General features: G+C 37.3%; 1 protein-coding gene across 5 annotated transcripts in view; it reads right to left on the bottom strand.

Annotated features, from left to right (window-relative positions):
- Nucleotides 1-1,303: 1,303 nt before the first annotated feature.
- The window catches only part of EXOC5 (exocyst complex component 5), a 41,367-nt gene continuing 26,619 nt past the window's right edge, over nucleotides 1,304-16,051 (bottom strand). For 2 of the 5 annotated variants that reach the window (XM_006099775.2, XM_023763436.1), the window contains 6 exons: nucleotides 14,673-14,781; nucleotides 12,367-12,487; nucleotides 10,624-10,710; nucleotides 4,483-4,591; nucleotides 4,070-4,285; nucleotides 1,304-3,440 (listed from right to left, as the gene is read on the bottom strand). In XM_006099775.2, the coding sequence (XP_006099837.1) occupies nucleotides 3,252-3,440; nucleotides 4,070-4,285; nucleotides 4,483-4,591; nucleotides 10,624-10,710; nucleotides 12,367-12,487; nucleotides 14,673-14,781 (831 nt within the window). In that variant the 3' untranslated portion in view covers nucleotides 1,304-3,251. Of the gene's footprint in view, nucleotides 3,441-4,069; nucleotides 4,334-4,482; nucleotides 4,592-10,623; nucleotides 10,711-12,366; nucleotides 12,488-14,672; nucleotides 14,782-16,051 lie in introns of those variants that run through there. The other 3 variants (XM_023763437.1, XM_023763438.1, XM_014465247.2) reach the window with 3 other exon arrangements.

The raw sequence follows: 16,051 nt of genomic DNA, 5'->3' as shown, positions 1-16,051 counted from the left end.
GCCTTAGGCACTGCCTTATAAACACGACCACCTTGAGGGCTTTTGTGGTATTTCAGGAACCAAATACATTACATGTATCTCTTTATCTGGATACATGTAAATATTCGTCACAGATAAGAAAAAGGCACTTTAAGGGAGCAGTACATTCTCCACTTTGAATCAATCTACTGGCTGATAATTAAATTATTTCACTAAGAGCCAGATAATAAAATATTTAAAAGGAAAATGGCTTAAAATATATCATAAATTAAGATACTTAGCAGCTTTTCTTTTTGGTGAAAGTCTGATCTTTTATTTTTTTAATAAATATATATATATATACATATATAATTTTAATATATTTTTATTGATTTCAGAGAGGAAGGGAGAGGGGAGAGATAGGAACATCAGTGATGAGAATCACTGATGGGCTGCCTCTTGCACACCCCCTACTGGCGATTGAGCCGGCAACCTGGGCATGTGCCCTTGACCGGAATCAAACCCGGGACCCTTCAGTCCACAGGCCAATGCTCTATCCACTGAGCCAAACCAGTTAAGGCTTAAATATGTTTTTATTGATTTAGGAGAGGGAAGAGAGAGAGAGAAAAAAAAAATCAATCGACTGCCTCCTGCACACCCCATACTGGGGATCAAGCCCGCAATCTGGGCATGTGCCCTGACCAGGAATAGAACATTGACCCCTTGATATATGGGACAGCGCTCAAACAACTGAGTCACACTGGCTGGGCTAGACTTCCTTCTTAAGCTTGTGTTCTGTATTTCACTTTCTGTACCATTTTATACAAACATAATATACTCAAGTTTTAGAAAAATAATTAATTTTCAATGTTTTAGAGTATATTTTCAACTTCAAAATATTACCTAAATATTGCCTGTTAATTCATGTGAAACTGCAGAAAATTGCAAAGATTATCCTTATTCAAACGTTGGCTAAAGTTACTAATATACAAAGTTCCATATTGCTATCTGAAATTTTACCATGTACATTTTACTCAATAATCATCTCTTTTGAGCATAAATTTTGGGCAAAATTTTATAGTGGCTGTGAATATAAAAATATTTTAAAAATTGGAATATGAAGAATGCACGTTGCTTTGTACAACAAAAAATTTTTTTTCTTAATCTGTTCAGGTGAAATTTCTAATCTTGATTATATAGTGAAGTATTTCTCTACTAAAAAAGAAAGTGAGAAGACCTATGCTATGAAAACTAAGGAACATCTTAAAAATTTAAATAAAATAATTTATGAAATTCAGTATGGGTGTTCTTAAATGTAAAATATGAAGTGAAATAAAAAAAACAATTGCAGGGAATTTGTTTATTGAGCATTAATGTTAACACTTCTAAATTAAGTATTCACTTTTGAGTTTTGTCACTGCCCTGTCAATGGACATAATGGAAAATACTGCAGAGAACTCAAGCATGGAAATAATAAACAAAATATCTATGCAACAAGTATATGCTGTACATTTAAAAAATTAATCCAAACAAAATAATTTAAAGCACTTCTCTGATTTGGAAGTCTTAAAATGTTCTCCCATGTTTTATTTGAGGTCCCTCCTCCCCATTTTTTACAAATTGACACTGTATACAAAGAGTTCAAATGGCCAGTAAAACTACTGCTTTAAAATTGTTGGCTTTAAGTAACAGAGGTATAATTTGAATTCACATCAGAGCTTTCTAAAAATGGCAATAGTACAAGCATATAACTCTCTCTAGTATCCAAAACCTGTTCTGGCTCTCCCTTGGCTAAAGAACAGAAAACTAGACAGCCTTCTAAAGCTGCCACAATTTTCTTAATGCTTTAATAAGAAATGGCATACTTCATTTCTCTTGTTTACCTTGATAACACTGGGCTAAACAGAAAAAGAAGAAAATTCAGTTAACAGTAACTTAAACAGTAGCTAGCTCTAGACCTGAAAGTTCAGGTAAAGTGGATGACCATTCAGAAACATTCTTAAAAGAAGTTTTCCAAAATTAGGCCAAAAAGCCTATTTAGAGAAAAAATACCAAGAATGAATTGAACATTAAAGTTTATCTGTTCCTATAAGGCTATGAATACAATGGAAGCTGAAATTACATGTAGTTAAGAATGCATTCTCACAGAGCAAGTTTATAGAGTAATGGCCTTTCTAAATTTCCACTGGATGTTTAAAATTTTATAAGTGATTTATTAAGTCACCATATTAAGCCAATTCAATTAACTATATTCACTAGGAATTGGTTCAGAAATGCCTTAAAAAAGATAACAGAAGTTATTGATTTGAAAAGCAACTAACTTTTTCAAAGCTCACCTCCAGACTTAGGGGTATATGTTATCTATCAATTCCCAATTCCTCTTAAAATAGAAGACTGTCTGCATATTTACCCATCCCATCTTATTCCAATTTAGCATTAAGATCGAAATATTAAAGAATTGCATTGTTGCTAAATATTGTCAATATTTCTCATATACACCATTTAGATTATACCTCACTTTTTTACTTCCCTTATAATATTAAAATAATGAATAAATATGGTCCTTATGTTAAGGTCCTCCACCTTATCTTAAGTGAAATATAAAATAAGGTAGTTTTATTAATTTACTAGCAATGACTTAAAATCTGTCTACCAAATAAGAAATAGTAAACTTTAAGTTGTGGTGTTTATTTTTCACCCAGGAGGCAGATATATTCTGATCCATACCTAATATCTACATAAAACATCTCATCGTTTTAGTTTAGTGTAAAACTTTTTCCTTGAAATAGTATTACAGTTGTACCTCAGAAAAATCCAATCAATCATTTACAGAAATTACGCTCAATTGGTAACCTTTTGAGGCAAAAAGTTCTCTAGGAATACCTAAAATAACTTGATTAACAATCATCAGTGCGGAAAAGGTCATTAAAATTGATAAAATAGGATGTTGAAATTTTCCAGTGGACTATGTTAAAGAACATGAATTGGATCACTGGTAACATCTCATTTGCCTTCTGACACTAAGATTTTCCAGGATGAAAACCGTGACATGTAGTTTCACAGAATGTGAAACTTGTATGTTCAAGGACAGTACTAAAAATCAACGTAAGGGGAAAAAATAAAATATGGCTAGTAGTCCAAATTAAAAAAAAAAAAAATCTCCAGGGTATGGCTGCTGTTTTTCCAAACAGTCATTTTTCCATAAAGTGTTGGCTATGTCATAAGAAATTTCCTGTGCTTTCTATCAACCAAGGCCTGCTGAAGTACAACATGTTTCCCTTATAAATTCAACCTCAGCTGAAATGTCGAGCAAGGCGGGCAGATCTATAGTCAGCACGAAGTTGTACGAAGGAGTGAAGAATGTTCTTGTCCAGATTAGCAAGTTGTTCACCTGAACAGACTTGCTTCAAATTATCTGGGGCAACTACCAGGAGATTGCAAAGTGCATGCAGAGTATCAAAAAGCTGTAACACCAGTGGGATCTAAATTGAGATAAGAGAAGAAAAAAACATTAAAATAATTTCCAGTTTTACAATTATTCTGTAAATTCTTCTCACGTATAACTGTCAGTCAGAACTTACTAATGTGGGATAGTTTAATATATTAGAATTTTTAAAAGCTCCTGTAGTGTTAAAACTCAAATATTTCAATCATTACATAAACTTAGCTATAATCTTCCTGAAAAGATACATATCTTGTCAACTTTCTTCAATAGTAACAATCATTTATACTTTTGTGGACTAGAACTAATTATCATTATTTAGCACTTTTCTTAATTTAAACCTTAAGAAAAAGTGACTTCAGGGAGAAGTACACGAAGAGGGAATATATTTTGCTGATGTGTGACATATACAGCATTAGTAATGGAAGTCAATAGGTCATTTGGACTGTGGAATAGAAATACGACTTTGTCTAAAATAAAGCATGAAGCAAAATGTATTAATATTGGAAATATAATTAGAGTACTTTTTTCAGTTAGGAAATGTTATATGTCATTATAGTATCAACAAAAGTTATAAACTTTACACAAATGATAAGTCAGTACAGATTTTTAATGGTCTGACATATGTTCATGAGCCAATTTACAAGTTTGATATTTATGAATACATACCTTAAAGTCTTTGGCACACTTCCTATATTCAGCTACATCACAAATTGCTAACATGCCACCCATACAACTGTAGGAATATTGTTGAAGATGCTCATAAATAAGTCGATGAAAACGTACTCCAAATTCCATCAAAACTGTATCCACATTCTTCCCATCCATGGAATTTTTAATCTTCTCTACTTGTTTCCTTACATAAGCACAGACTTTAACACAGGCCTGTAAAATTTTTCTACAATTATTACACAGAAATGTGTATCATGTTAGCTAAGGAGAAAATACATATAGTTTCTCATTAAAATCTAAGTATAAAAAGAAACAGACTATAGAATATAGTTAGATACACCAATGAAAATGTTAACACAAGTATTAAGAAAGCAGATATTCTTACTAACATATCAAATAATTTTACTCACATTAGTATACTGAATCAAAACATTGTTTTCATCTTCTGGCTTAAAGTCTGTTTTCTTTTGTTCTGCAGCCAAAATATGCTTCATTTGTCCAATCATACAATTTAATGTCCTAGAGAATTGAGAACAGCATGTATTTGATCTGTTTAACTTATTTATATTATTTATACTAAGTTAAATTAAAATTTCCTTTTTTTTGTTGGTTAATCCTAATTTGAGGATAACCTTTCCATTGCTTTTCTTTTATATATAGACTAGAGGCCCGGTGCAAGAAATTTGTGCCCGGGAGAGGGGGGTCGGGGGGGAGGTGTCCCTCAGCCCGGCCTGCACCCTCTCGCAATCCGGGACCCCTTGGGGTATGTCCGACTGTGGTTTAGGCCCGATCCTGCAGGGGTCCTGCAGGATCGGGCCTAAACTGGCAACCGGACATCTCTCTCGTAATCTGGGACCACTGGCTCCTAACCGCTCGCCTGTCTGCCTGATCACCCCTATCCACTCTGCCTGCCTGATCGTCCCTAACTGCTTCTGCCCTGGCCCCCGCCGCAGCATCTTTGTCCAGAAGGACATCTGGAAGGTCATTTGGCTGTCTGGTCTAATTAGCATATTATGCTTTTATTATTAAAGATCTTTTTGACTACAGAGAGGAAGGAAGGAGAGATAGAAACATCCTATATAATAAAGAGGGAATATGCAAATTGATCATCAGTCCACCACAAAGATGGCAGCACCCACAGCAGAGATGGAGGGGTGGGGTTTCCGTAATACAAGATGGCTGCACCCAAAGCGGAGGCTGAGTTTCCATAACAAGCCTTAACAAGCAATCAGCAGGGACCTGAGGCTGCGCTGCCCCCTCTCCCCGGACCCTGTGGGGCTCAACAGGGGACCAATGGCCGTACCTCCCATCCTGGCGCCAGGCCAGGGGATCTCAGGCTGCGCCCCCACCTGGCAGGGCTTGACGGGGGACCTCAGCCCACGCCCCCAGTCCAGGCACCAGGCCAGGGGACCACAGGCCATGCCCCCCACCCGGCAGGGCTTAATGGGGGACCTAGGCCACACACTCTGCCCAGCAGGGCTTGATGGGGGACCTCAGGCTGCTCCCCTCACCCCGGCACCAGGCTGGGGGACCTCAGGCCACGCCCACCTGCCCAGCGGGGCTTGACAGGAGACCTCAGGCCGCAACCCCCTGCCCTGGCACCGGGCCAGGGGACCTGAGGCCACAAACCCCATCCTGGCGCCGGGCTGGGGGACCTGAGGCCGCATCCCCCGCCCAGTGGGGCTTGACGGGGGACCTCAAGGTGTGCCCCCCCACCCCAGTGCTGGGCCGGGGGACCTCAGGCTGCTCCCCTTGCCCCAGGCCGGGGGACCTCAGGCCATGCCCCTCTCCCAGCAGGGCTTGACGGGGGACCTGAGGCTGTGCCCCTCCTCCCAGTAGGGCTTGGCAAGGGACCTGAGGCTGCACCCCCGCCCAGCGGGGCTTGATGGGGGACCTCAAGGTGTACCCCCCGCCCCGGCCTGGGGGACCTCAGGCCGTGCCCCCCGCCCTGGCGCCGGGCCAGGGGACCTGAGGCTGCGCCCCCCGCCCGACGAGGCTTGACAAGGGTGGGACCAGCCGGGTCTGAATCTAGCCCAATGCGGGGTGGCCAGCCAGGTCCGGGTCTGGGTCTGGGTCTTGTGCGATTTTCAGGCACATGTTGGTGGGCGGGGACTTGACTCTGGGTCCCGTGGTGCACCCCAGACTCTGACAGGAGGAAGATTTTCATATACATTTTACTAATTTTCTTTCACCTCTGACACTTCTATTATAGAGAAATGGCAAATAGCAGTATTAAAATATTTATCGCCCCTCATCCGGCGGGGCTTGACAAGGGTGGGACCGGCCAGGTCTGGATCTAGCCCAGGGGTGGGCAAACTTTTTGACTCGAGGGCCACAATGGGTTCTTAAACTGGACCGGAGGGCCAGAACAAAAGCATGGATGGAGTGTTTGTGTAAACTAATATAAATTCAAAGTAAACATCATTACATAAAAGGGTACGGTCTTTTTTTTTTTTTTAGTTTTATTCATTTCAAACGGGCCGGATCCGGCCCTCGGGCCGTAGTTTGCCCACGGCTGATCTAGCCCAATGGGGGTAGAGGGGCCAGCCGAGTCTGGGTCTGGGTCTGGGTCTGACACAATTTTGAGGCACATGTGGGCGGGTGGGGACTTGACTCTGGGTCCCATGGTGCACCCCAGACTCTGACAGGAGGAATATTTTCATATACATTTTACTAATTTTCTTTCATCTCTGACACTTCTATTATAGAGAAAGGGCAAATAGCAATATTAAAATATTTCCTCTAAGTAATCCCCTTTTAACGTGCACAAATTTCGTGCACTGGGCCACTAGTCAATGATAAGAAAGAATCATTGATCAACTGCCTCCTGCATGCCCCCCACCAGGGATCGAGCCCACCATGTTGACTGGCTGGGCTCCATTGCTTTTTAGAGAGAGTGGAAGGGATGGAGGGAGGGGGAGAGAAAAGCATCAATTGGTTGCCATTCGGACTGGCCCTAACTGGGGCGGGGATGAACCTGCAACCCAGATACAAGCCTTTGACTGGGAATTGAACCCAATACTCTTATGTGCGCAAGCTGATGCTCTGACCACTGAGAAACCCTGGCCAGGGCTAAATTAAAGTTACTTAATTTAATATCACCAGAAAACTATTTTACTGCCCGGCCAGCGTGGCTCAGTGGTTGAGCATCGACCTATGAACCAGGAGGTCACAGTTTGATTCCCGGTCAGAGCAAATGCCTGGGTTGGAGGCTCGGTCCCCAGTAGGGGGCATGCAGGAGGCAGCCCATCAGTGAGTCTCTTTCATCATTGATGTTTCTGTCTCCCTGCTCTATGAAATCAATAAAAATATATTTAAAAAAACAAATAACTATTTTACTATTGATAGACTCTGGATTTCTCTTGATGTCAAAGAACTCTCGGTTTTATTAGCTTCCTGCTCAAAACGAGGTAAAGATTCATTTACCCAATACTTCATTTAAATCTTTAAAATCTTAGAAGCCTGTATATACATACTTCCTTAAAAAGTATATATAAATAATGCTTAGAAAAGGGGAAAGATAGAGGGCTTAAGAAGAATGCCTAAATATGGAAGAACAGGTGAGAAGAACATGAGTTTCATAGTCTGAAGACAAGCAGGAGGCTGGGGACAAGTAACACTGAACACCTAGCATGGGTTTATAAGAACCCCAATAATGTTTGAGTTATGTGATATTCTCCAATAGTAATCAGTCACCTAGTTATGAGAATAAAAAAAGACTGCACTGATCCAGAGTTTAGAATATTTAAGATAGTTACGGTTAAATAAAATGAATTTTAGGGTAATTATGAGAGTAATTCAAGGATGAATCAAGCAATCTAAGCATAATAATGAATCAAGTAAAGCTAGGAAAAGAATGGGAGACTAGCAAATGATGACAATATTAAGGGCTAGAGTTCCCTCTGAGGTCAGAAAGCAGGTTGGAAGAAGAGGAGGTTGTGAGCACTGAGTGGGATTACGCAGATTCAAGGTTTTTGTTACCAGTGATAACAAGGTTGAACAGGATATGAAAATGGATAGCTAATGTGGAGATTATTAAGAAAATGACTGTGTCACACACATGGAAGTAGAAATAACCTAAGACTTAAGATTTAAAGAAAAATTGTGAATCAGATGCCCAAAGCCTCAACAAATTTAGGAAACTGATATAAATGAGAGATAACAGCAAAAAAAAAGGGGGGGGGGGGAATCCCTGACTGATGTTGCTCAATGGTTAGAGTGTCAGCCAAAGAGTAGGGGGTTTGATTTCCAGTCAAGGGCACATACCTGGGTTGCAGGTTCTATCCCCGGCCCTGGTCGGGGTAGGGGAGGCAACCAATTGATATGTCTCTCTCACATGGATGTTTCTCTCTCTTTCTCTCCCGCCCCCTCCCACCCACCCTAAACTCAATGGAAAAAATATCCTCAAGTGAGGATTAACAACAACAAAAAAGGTGTGTATGTGTGGGGGGGGGGGGGGGGAGATGATGTGAGCTTCAAAGGCAAAGAGCCTAACAGTAGATAGATATTGGTCTGAAAATATCAGCAGGGATGCAGGTGAATGATGAGCGCACCTCTTGGCCTCACCACACATGGTAAAGGAGAACTGAAGTTCACATTCAAAAGACCACCACAGACCACTGTGCCTTCAATTAGACAACTAATGTAAATACTCTGAAACTGAGGCTTACATGTAAGATAAAAATAAATGACCTAATATATATGAAGAAGACAACTAGGAAATTTGTACTTCCTATACTTTGGAAGGCTTAACATATTCAACTTCCCCCACCTCTGAAACATGATTTTCAGGTAGTCTTGAGGCAAAGCAAGAAACAAGTTAGCATGAGGGATTTAGATTATAAAAACACATACGTTCTTTAAGTAATGATTATCATGTACATAATGTATACATTATAATTTTATTAAAAGAAGTTTTATGTATGTATAATCTCATGTGGTCCTGACTAAAAACAAAGGGAGAGACCAGTGTCTAGGATTCTTCTAATTCTTCAGTAAACCAGTCTCAGTAGTTAATTCTGTAACATCCTGTTTTTCGTTTTATTCTTCAATTTTATTTTCCCCCCTTATTGTCACATATTCTATGGTAGTTCTTGATCTTAGAAGAAAACTAGGAAGTGAGTCGCAAGTTTGTTAGTACTAATAAAGTAAAAATTATTTACTTTATAATAAAATAAAGTGGATTCCAGGTTTTCTTCATAACAGCACAATAACTAGACTTGCATTCAAACATACTTTCCTGAATAGGAGAGAGAGGAGTAGAATTACAGTAAAAAAGAAAGATATGCCCAGACCTAGTACAATGGGCTTAAGAATTTGAGTTCCAGCTCTACCAACATTAACTGAGTAATCTTGAGCAAATTATTTAATTTCTTTAAGCCTCCATTTCCTCATCTGTAAAATAGAAAAATATTTCCTACCTAATACATGAAATAATACAAAGATTATTTCACTGTGCCTAGCACATAGCAAATGCTTGATACATAGTAGCTATTATAATCATCAATAAATATATGCCCACCATGATCTCAAAAGAAAGAAAAGACCCACTGCACTATACTAAGAATAGGTAATTAACTACAATAAACATTATAAAAATATTTTTAATGTAGAGTTTGCATTCACTTAGTGGAAGTTACCTTTAGAAAATTAGTACTATATTTACTTAAAGCATTTCATATATAAGCCTGAAAATTCTAAATGAAAATAAAATCCTCTGTTACATATTGGAGAAAGAAGGAAGGAGAGAGAATAAGTGTGTGTGTGTGTGGAGGGGGTTACAAAAAGATTTTTAACTGAATTTGGTTTAAAAGTAAATATAAATATACTGGCTTCCAGAAATAATAAACTTAAGGAACTAATAAAAATAATATTCTAAGAAGGATAAAAGCAATACAACCCATTTTCACTACTATAACAGTATTGGAGAAGATGGAGATACATTCAGGGTAAATTGTTATGATTCCACAATATGATTGCAGATGATATGACCTTATATATATAAACCTTAATGATTCCTCACCGAGAAAACTTTTAGAACTAATAAATAAATTTAGCAAAGAGGCAGGATATAAAATCAACACACAAAAATCAGTGTGTCTAACAAACAAACAAACAAACAAACAAACAAAAAAAAAACAAAACAAAACAAAAAATAAAAATAAAGTCAAATTGTAGAGCAGGATGGTAAAATTAACACTTTTTTCTTTTCTGAAAACCATTTTTATACTACTAGTAGAGGCGCAGCATGCGAAGTCACGCGAGACCCAGACCCGCAGTGATGGTGGGACCCCAGACCCACCACGCGTGAGTAGCTCGCTGCCGCGAGCCACTGCAACACACAAGCCGCGAGCCCCATGCCACTTGAGCCGAGAGCCCTGCCCCACCGCCGCGAGCAGCTCATGGGCCGTGGGGAGGGACCAAGAGGTGCTCCATGCACCTCCTGGTGACCAGTCATTTGGTCGTTCCGGCCACTGGCCTTTTATAATATAGATAATCGTGTTTTTATAATTTTTAGAAATGTAAGAGAAAAAGTAAAACTAACAACTTGCCTATCAATACCGGTATCCAATTTCATCTCCATCTGTTCAATTATTTCTTTTTTCTTCTGAAGGCATTCAGATAACTTAGGAGAAGAGCTATTGAATGTTTAAAGAAAAAAAATCACATTAGTAGCCTTACAATTTGAAGTTTTTCATATTCATATGTGTATTGTTATATACATTTATACACATACATGTTTTAATATGCTCTCAAATCCAAAAATTGCATAAGTAGTAAAGTAATTATAGTTGATTTTGCACAACATGGGTTTGAATTGTGTGGGTGTACTAAGACATGGATTTTTTTTCAATAAATACGTATATGTATTTTCTCTTATGATTTTTTTTAAAAAAAAACACACAATATATTTTTATTGATTTCAGAGAGGAAAGGAGAGGGAGAGATAGAAGCATCAATCATTGATCGGCTGCCTCCTACATGCTCCCCACTGGTGATCAAACCTGCAACCTGGCATGTGCCCTGACCAGTAATCGAACCATGACCTCTTGGTTCATAGGTCGATGCTCAACCACTGAGCCATGCCCAGCCAGGCCTTTATAATTTGTTAATAACATTTTCTTTTCTCTAGCTTACTGTAATGTAAGAATATAGCATATAATACATATAATGTACAAAATGTGTGTTAATCTACTATTTATTTTATCAGTAAGGTTTCCAGTCAACAGACTATTAGTATAGTTAAGTTTTTGGGGAGTCAATAGTTATACACAGATTTTTTTACTGAGGAAGAAGTTAGGGGGGTTGGCATCCCTAACCCCCACATTGTTCAAGAGTCAACTGTATTTAGTATTCATTATAATAGTAAGTTAACAGAGAAAAACAATATTTAGATTTGTTACTTTCAGCTCTGAGAAGCCATCCCTTAAGAATATAAAAATGTGATTTTGAAATTTTGGCATTATTTGGTTTTCTTGTTTATTAAATATCTGTTATAATCGTAAGAAAAGTTACAGACTATCACCAGAGTCTCAAGAACATAGTAAATTATACTAATTAAAATTTGGAGACCAACAGTTGCATTTAGCTTTCTTATATTAAAAACAAAACAAAAAAAACTTGACAGTAATATTTGCCTTCTGAATGCTACCTAAATATCAAAATAACCCAAAATAACAGGAAATATGCTTCCCTAGTAGTTATGTGAATTCTCTGCTATGAGAATAAGTAAATTTCCTTTCAAAGTGTAATTCACAGATCACAAGTGATTTATATCTTTGGGATTGTTTCTCAACTAATGTCTTGGCATATCAATGTTTACAGCAAAATGCCTGGAATTTTATCCTTTATATTAATAGTTTTCCTCTTTAATAATAAAGTACACATATAGTTTTATAAAGCATGTTAACATATACAATGTTTAATTTAATCCTCATGTGCTTTAAAAATTCACATAAATAGATAGGAAGATATAAACCAAATTTTACTTAATGCCTCATCAAAATCTATCCTATTACTCTCATAAAATTTGTGTTGTATGTCTTTATGTTACAATTGGGTACAAGCTAGAGATCTTCTTTCACATCAGATATAGGTTTATGACATGAGATTCAGTCTTTTCAAATAAATCAAAATGAATACCACAGAAAATAGGAGACAAGGAAGAAGGCAAAAGACCTTTACTTTTAATTTCATACCTTTCCATTTGATGTTACTATGAACATGTATTTTAATATTTAAAAAAATTTGTAGAATATTATATTTACTGAAATACCAAAGAAAATTTGACTAACCTTATTAGTGGCATAAGGTGGTCATTAAACTGCTTGTCAAAAAGATGAAAAATAGTATTGGCCTGATGCACAACATCCAAAAAATAGAGATTTGCGTTCCGAGAATCTGAAGAAGGAATTCCTAAAGTTGGAAGGCATGTGTGTATATGTTAGAATCATACTTTAAGGAGTTCATCTTGGCAAAAGAAAAATGAATGTGGTTTTTGTATATACAACATGAATAAAAGTAATTACTGTCTTAATAAACCAACAATGATTTTTGTTCACAGAAAAGTAAAATTAAACTTAATAACCATAACAAAATTAATCCAAAGTTTTTATGCCCAATTTTTCACCATCTACAGTCTTCATTATTTGATGAGATAAATCAATCAATCAATGCATCATCTTAAACTATACATGTTTCTTCCTTTTTCCACTCTCTTGTGCCCAATGAATCACTTGAGTCATGAACACACTTCTACCATTTTTCTTGTAGCCAGGTCTCTTTATCTCTGATAACAGTTAAAACAATTTTAAAACTAGCTTCGTGGTTCAAATCTGTTTATTTTTATGCAATAGCAACATATTTAAACTTACTCATTTCACTCACCATATTCTCCACTACTGCCTCAAAAATATTCTGCTCACTGTTTACAGAATAAATTCTTTTTTAAAATATATTTTTATTGAATTCCGAGAGGAAGGGAGAGGGAGAGACAGAAACATCAATAATGAGAATCACTGATCAGCTGCCTCCTGCACAGCCCCTTACTGGGGATCGGGCCCACAACCTGGGCATGTGCCCTTGACTGGAATCGAACCTGGGACCTTTCAGGCCGACGCTCTATCCACTGAGACAAACCAGCTAAGGCCAAAATAAATCCTTAATTTTCAGAATAGTATTCAGGCTACTCCACATTCTGGCCCCCCAAAGGACAGCTGACTGTTCCAAATTTCAATTCCCCCTTTTTTATAAAAGAGTAACAGTAATAGATAAACTCTAAGGTCCCTCTAACCCTGGATACTTACGTTTCTAGGGAACAGACTGACAGCTGTCAGAGGGGAAGGGGATTGGGGGCTGGGTGAAAAAGGTGAAGGGATTAAGCAAAGAGGAAAAAAAAGAAGTTCACAGACACAGACAGTAGTATGGTGATTACCAGAGGGGAAGAAGGGGAGGGGGGAGGAGAGGGAAGATGAATAAAAGAGGTTATAGGGGAGATAAATGGTGATGGGCAGAGACTAACTTGGGGTAGTGAACACATAATACAATATACAGATGATGTACTATGGAATTGTATACCTGAAACCTATATAATTTTACTAACCAATGTCACCCCAATACATTCAATTAAAAAAAAAAGTAAAATCCAAAATATACTGTATTATCTAAGAGCAAACAAAGCCTTGGGGAAAAATTATCTGATGGAAAAATAAATAAATAAAAGACATAAGGGATGAGGAAAAATATTCACAGGAAATGAGGAAATAAAAATACCTAGAGTTCTTTATATGATGATGATTTTTTCAAAGTTTTAAAAATGAAAATCAGCCCTAACCGGTTTGGCTCAGTGGATAGAGCGTCGGTCTGCGGACTCAAGGGTCCCAGGTTCGATTCTGGTCAAGGGCATGTACCTTGGTTGCGGGCACATCCCCAGTAGGGCGTGTGCAGGAGGCAGCTGATCGATGTTTCTAACTCTCTATCCCTCTCCCTTCCTCTCTGTAAAAAATCAATAAAATATATTAAAAAAAAGAAAAAAGAAAATCAAAGGTGCTTTATTTTCCCACAAAAGACAAAATCACTCACTGATAAGAAAATTAAAGGCTCCAACATAAACTTACAAGAGAAAAAAGTATAATCAATACACAAGTAGGAAATATTAATCCTTGCTATTCATGAAAGACATGAAAATTAAGGTATGTATACATATTTTAACCACTAAATTATTAAAGTTTTCAATAAAAGTATTTAATGATGTGCAGAAAAACTGGCACAGTCATACATGCCAGGAGCAGTGTAAATTAGTGAAATAAAAAGCCTTTAGGAAAACAGTTTACATGTATAGAATTCTTAAGAATTTGTAACACACTTTGGTCATTTCACTTCTGGAATTTTACCCTGTCCTGCTTGATGTGAGCAATATGAAAGAACTGTGTCTTTGTATAGCTTTCAGCATCTGACAAATCCTTGCATTATAGCTCAAAAAGCATTATTCATTGCAGTAAACTAAATTCGACATAGAGCTGAATATATGTAAAACATGCATATAATTTAACCTAGCAGGATCAAAGGAATTTGATACAAATTATAGCACAAATATACTTACCAGCAAGTCCTGTTTCCAAAGCATAATCAATATGCTCAATACATAAAAATTCCACAAGAATGGTAAAAATTCTAAAGGCATTCCTTGGTAAATCAGAAGGATCAGAGAGCTTTAAAAACAAAAAACAAATACATCACTCAAGTCTACCTTTAAAAAAAGGCAACATTTTTATTTCAGCAATCAACTTTGTATAAGATGTAATCAGTATTCAGGTATCAAAATAATAACTTACACCTCTTCTTTCCCACTTCCAGTGCCTCTCTCACATACATACAATGCTCCATATTTGCCTACAACTCTCCTGGCTTAGACTAGATCAATAATGTTCTTCTGACCTGGATTGCAATCCCATTAGTGGATTGTGATAAGAAAGAGACGAGAAAGGAGAGAGAACCAATAGAAAATAAAATATAATAAAATCCCTCTTGATGTACACAGTAAAACCAAATATAGTTTCATGAAATACATACATGCATACACACGCACACATATAGTACATATTCTGAGCTGCCATGTAAAGTGCATTTCTTATTGGGGGGTATGGTCAAAAAAGTTTGAGCCACCAATACTCAAAACAAAAAGTACTCTTTATTGGGGGATGAGATGGGGAAATCAATAAATTGATGTGCTATAAAATATGAAAGGCTCAAATCCTAGCTTCATCACTTCCTAGTTGAGTGAACCCTTGAGATGTTATTTAACCCTACAAAGCCTCAACTTCTTCATTTGCAAGGTGGGAATAATATCAATCATACTTACATCCTAGTCTTGAGGTGAGAATAAAATATGAAAATGCATGTACTATAAAGTACTTTTATTTTTTTTTATTTTTTTTTTAAAATATATTTTATTGATTTTTTACAGAGAGGAAGGGAGAGAGATAGAGAGTTAGAAACATCGATGAGAGAGAGAAACATCGATCAGCTGCCCCCTGCACACCTCCCACTGGGGATGTGCCCGCAACCCAGGTACATGCCCTTGACCGGAATCGAACCTGGGACCCTTCAGTCTGCAGGCTGATGCTCTATCCACTGAGCCAAACCGGTTTCGGCTATAAAGTACTTTTAACATAATATTTAGCACATAGTAAACCCACAATAATATATATTCATTTTGATATTGATGCTGGTGCTGATTAACTATTCAGTAAAAGAATTATTAGTAGTTATGATGAGAAAATATCTCTTAAAAAGTTAGAAAATTACCTCTCAAATTCAGACAACCTAATTTTACAAATGTACAAAAATACATCAAAAATATATATACAGGGTTTGGTAAGTGTAGGTTTACAGTTGTGAGCACAGAGTTTATTCTTGTATTATTTATTATTTTCCATATGAACAACTGTAAAGCTTTTTTTTGTCCCACCCAACGTGGAA

The sequence above is a fragment of the Myotis lucifugus genome, unplaced genomic scaffold (assembly GCF_000147115.1).
Source record: "Myotis lucifugus unplaced genomic scaffold, Myoluc2.0 scaffold_284, whole genome shotgun sequence".
Taxonomy (NCBI): Eukaryota; Metazoa; Chordata; class Mammalia; order Chiroptera; family Vespertilionidae; genus Myotis; species Myotis lucifugus.
The sequence above is the reverse complement of the archived record's forward strand: the minus strand, read 5'-3'. Positions and strand labels throughout refer to the sequence as shown.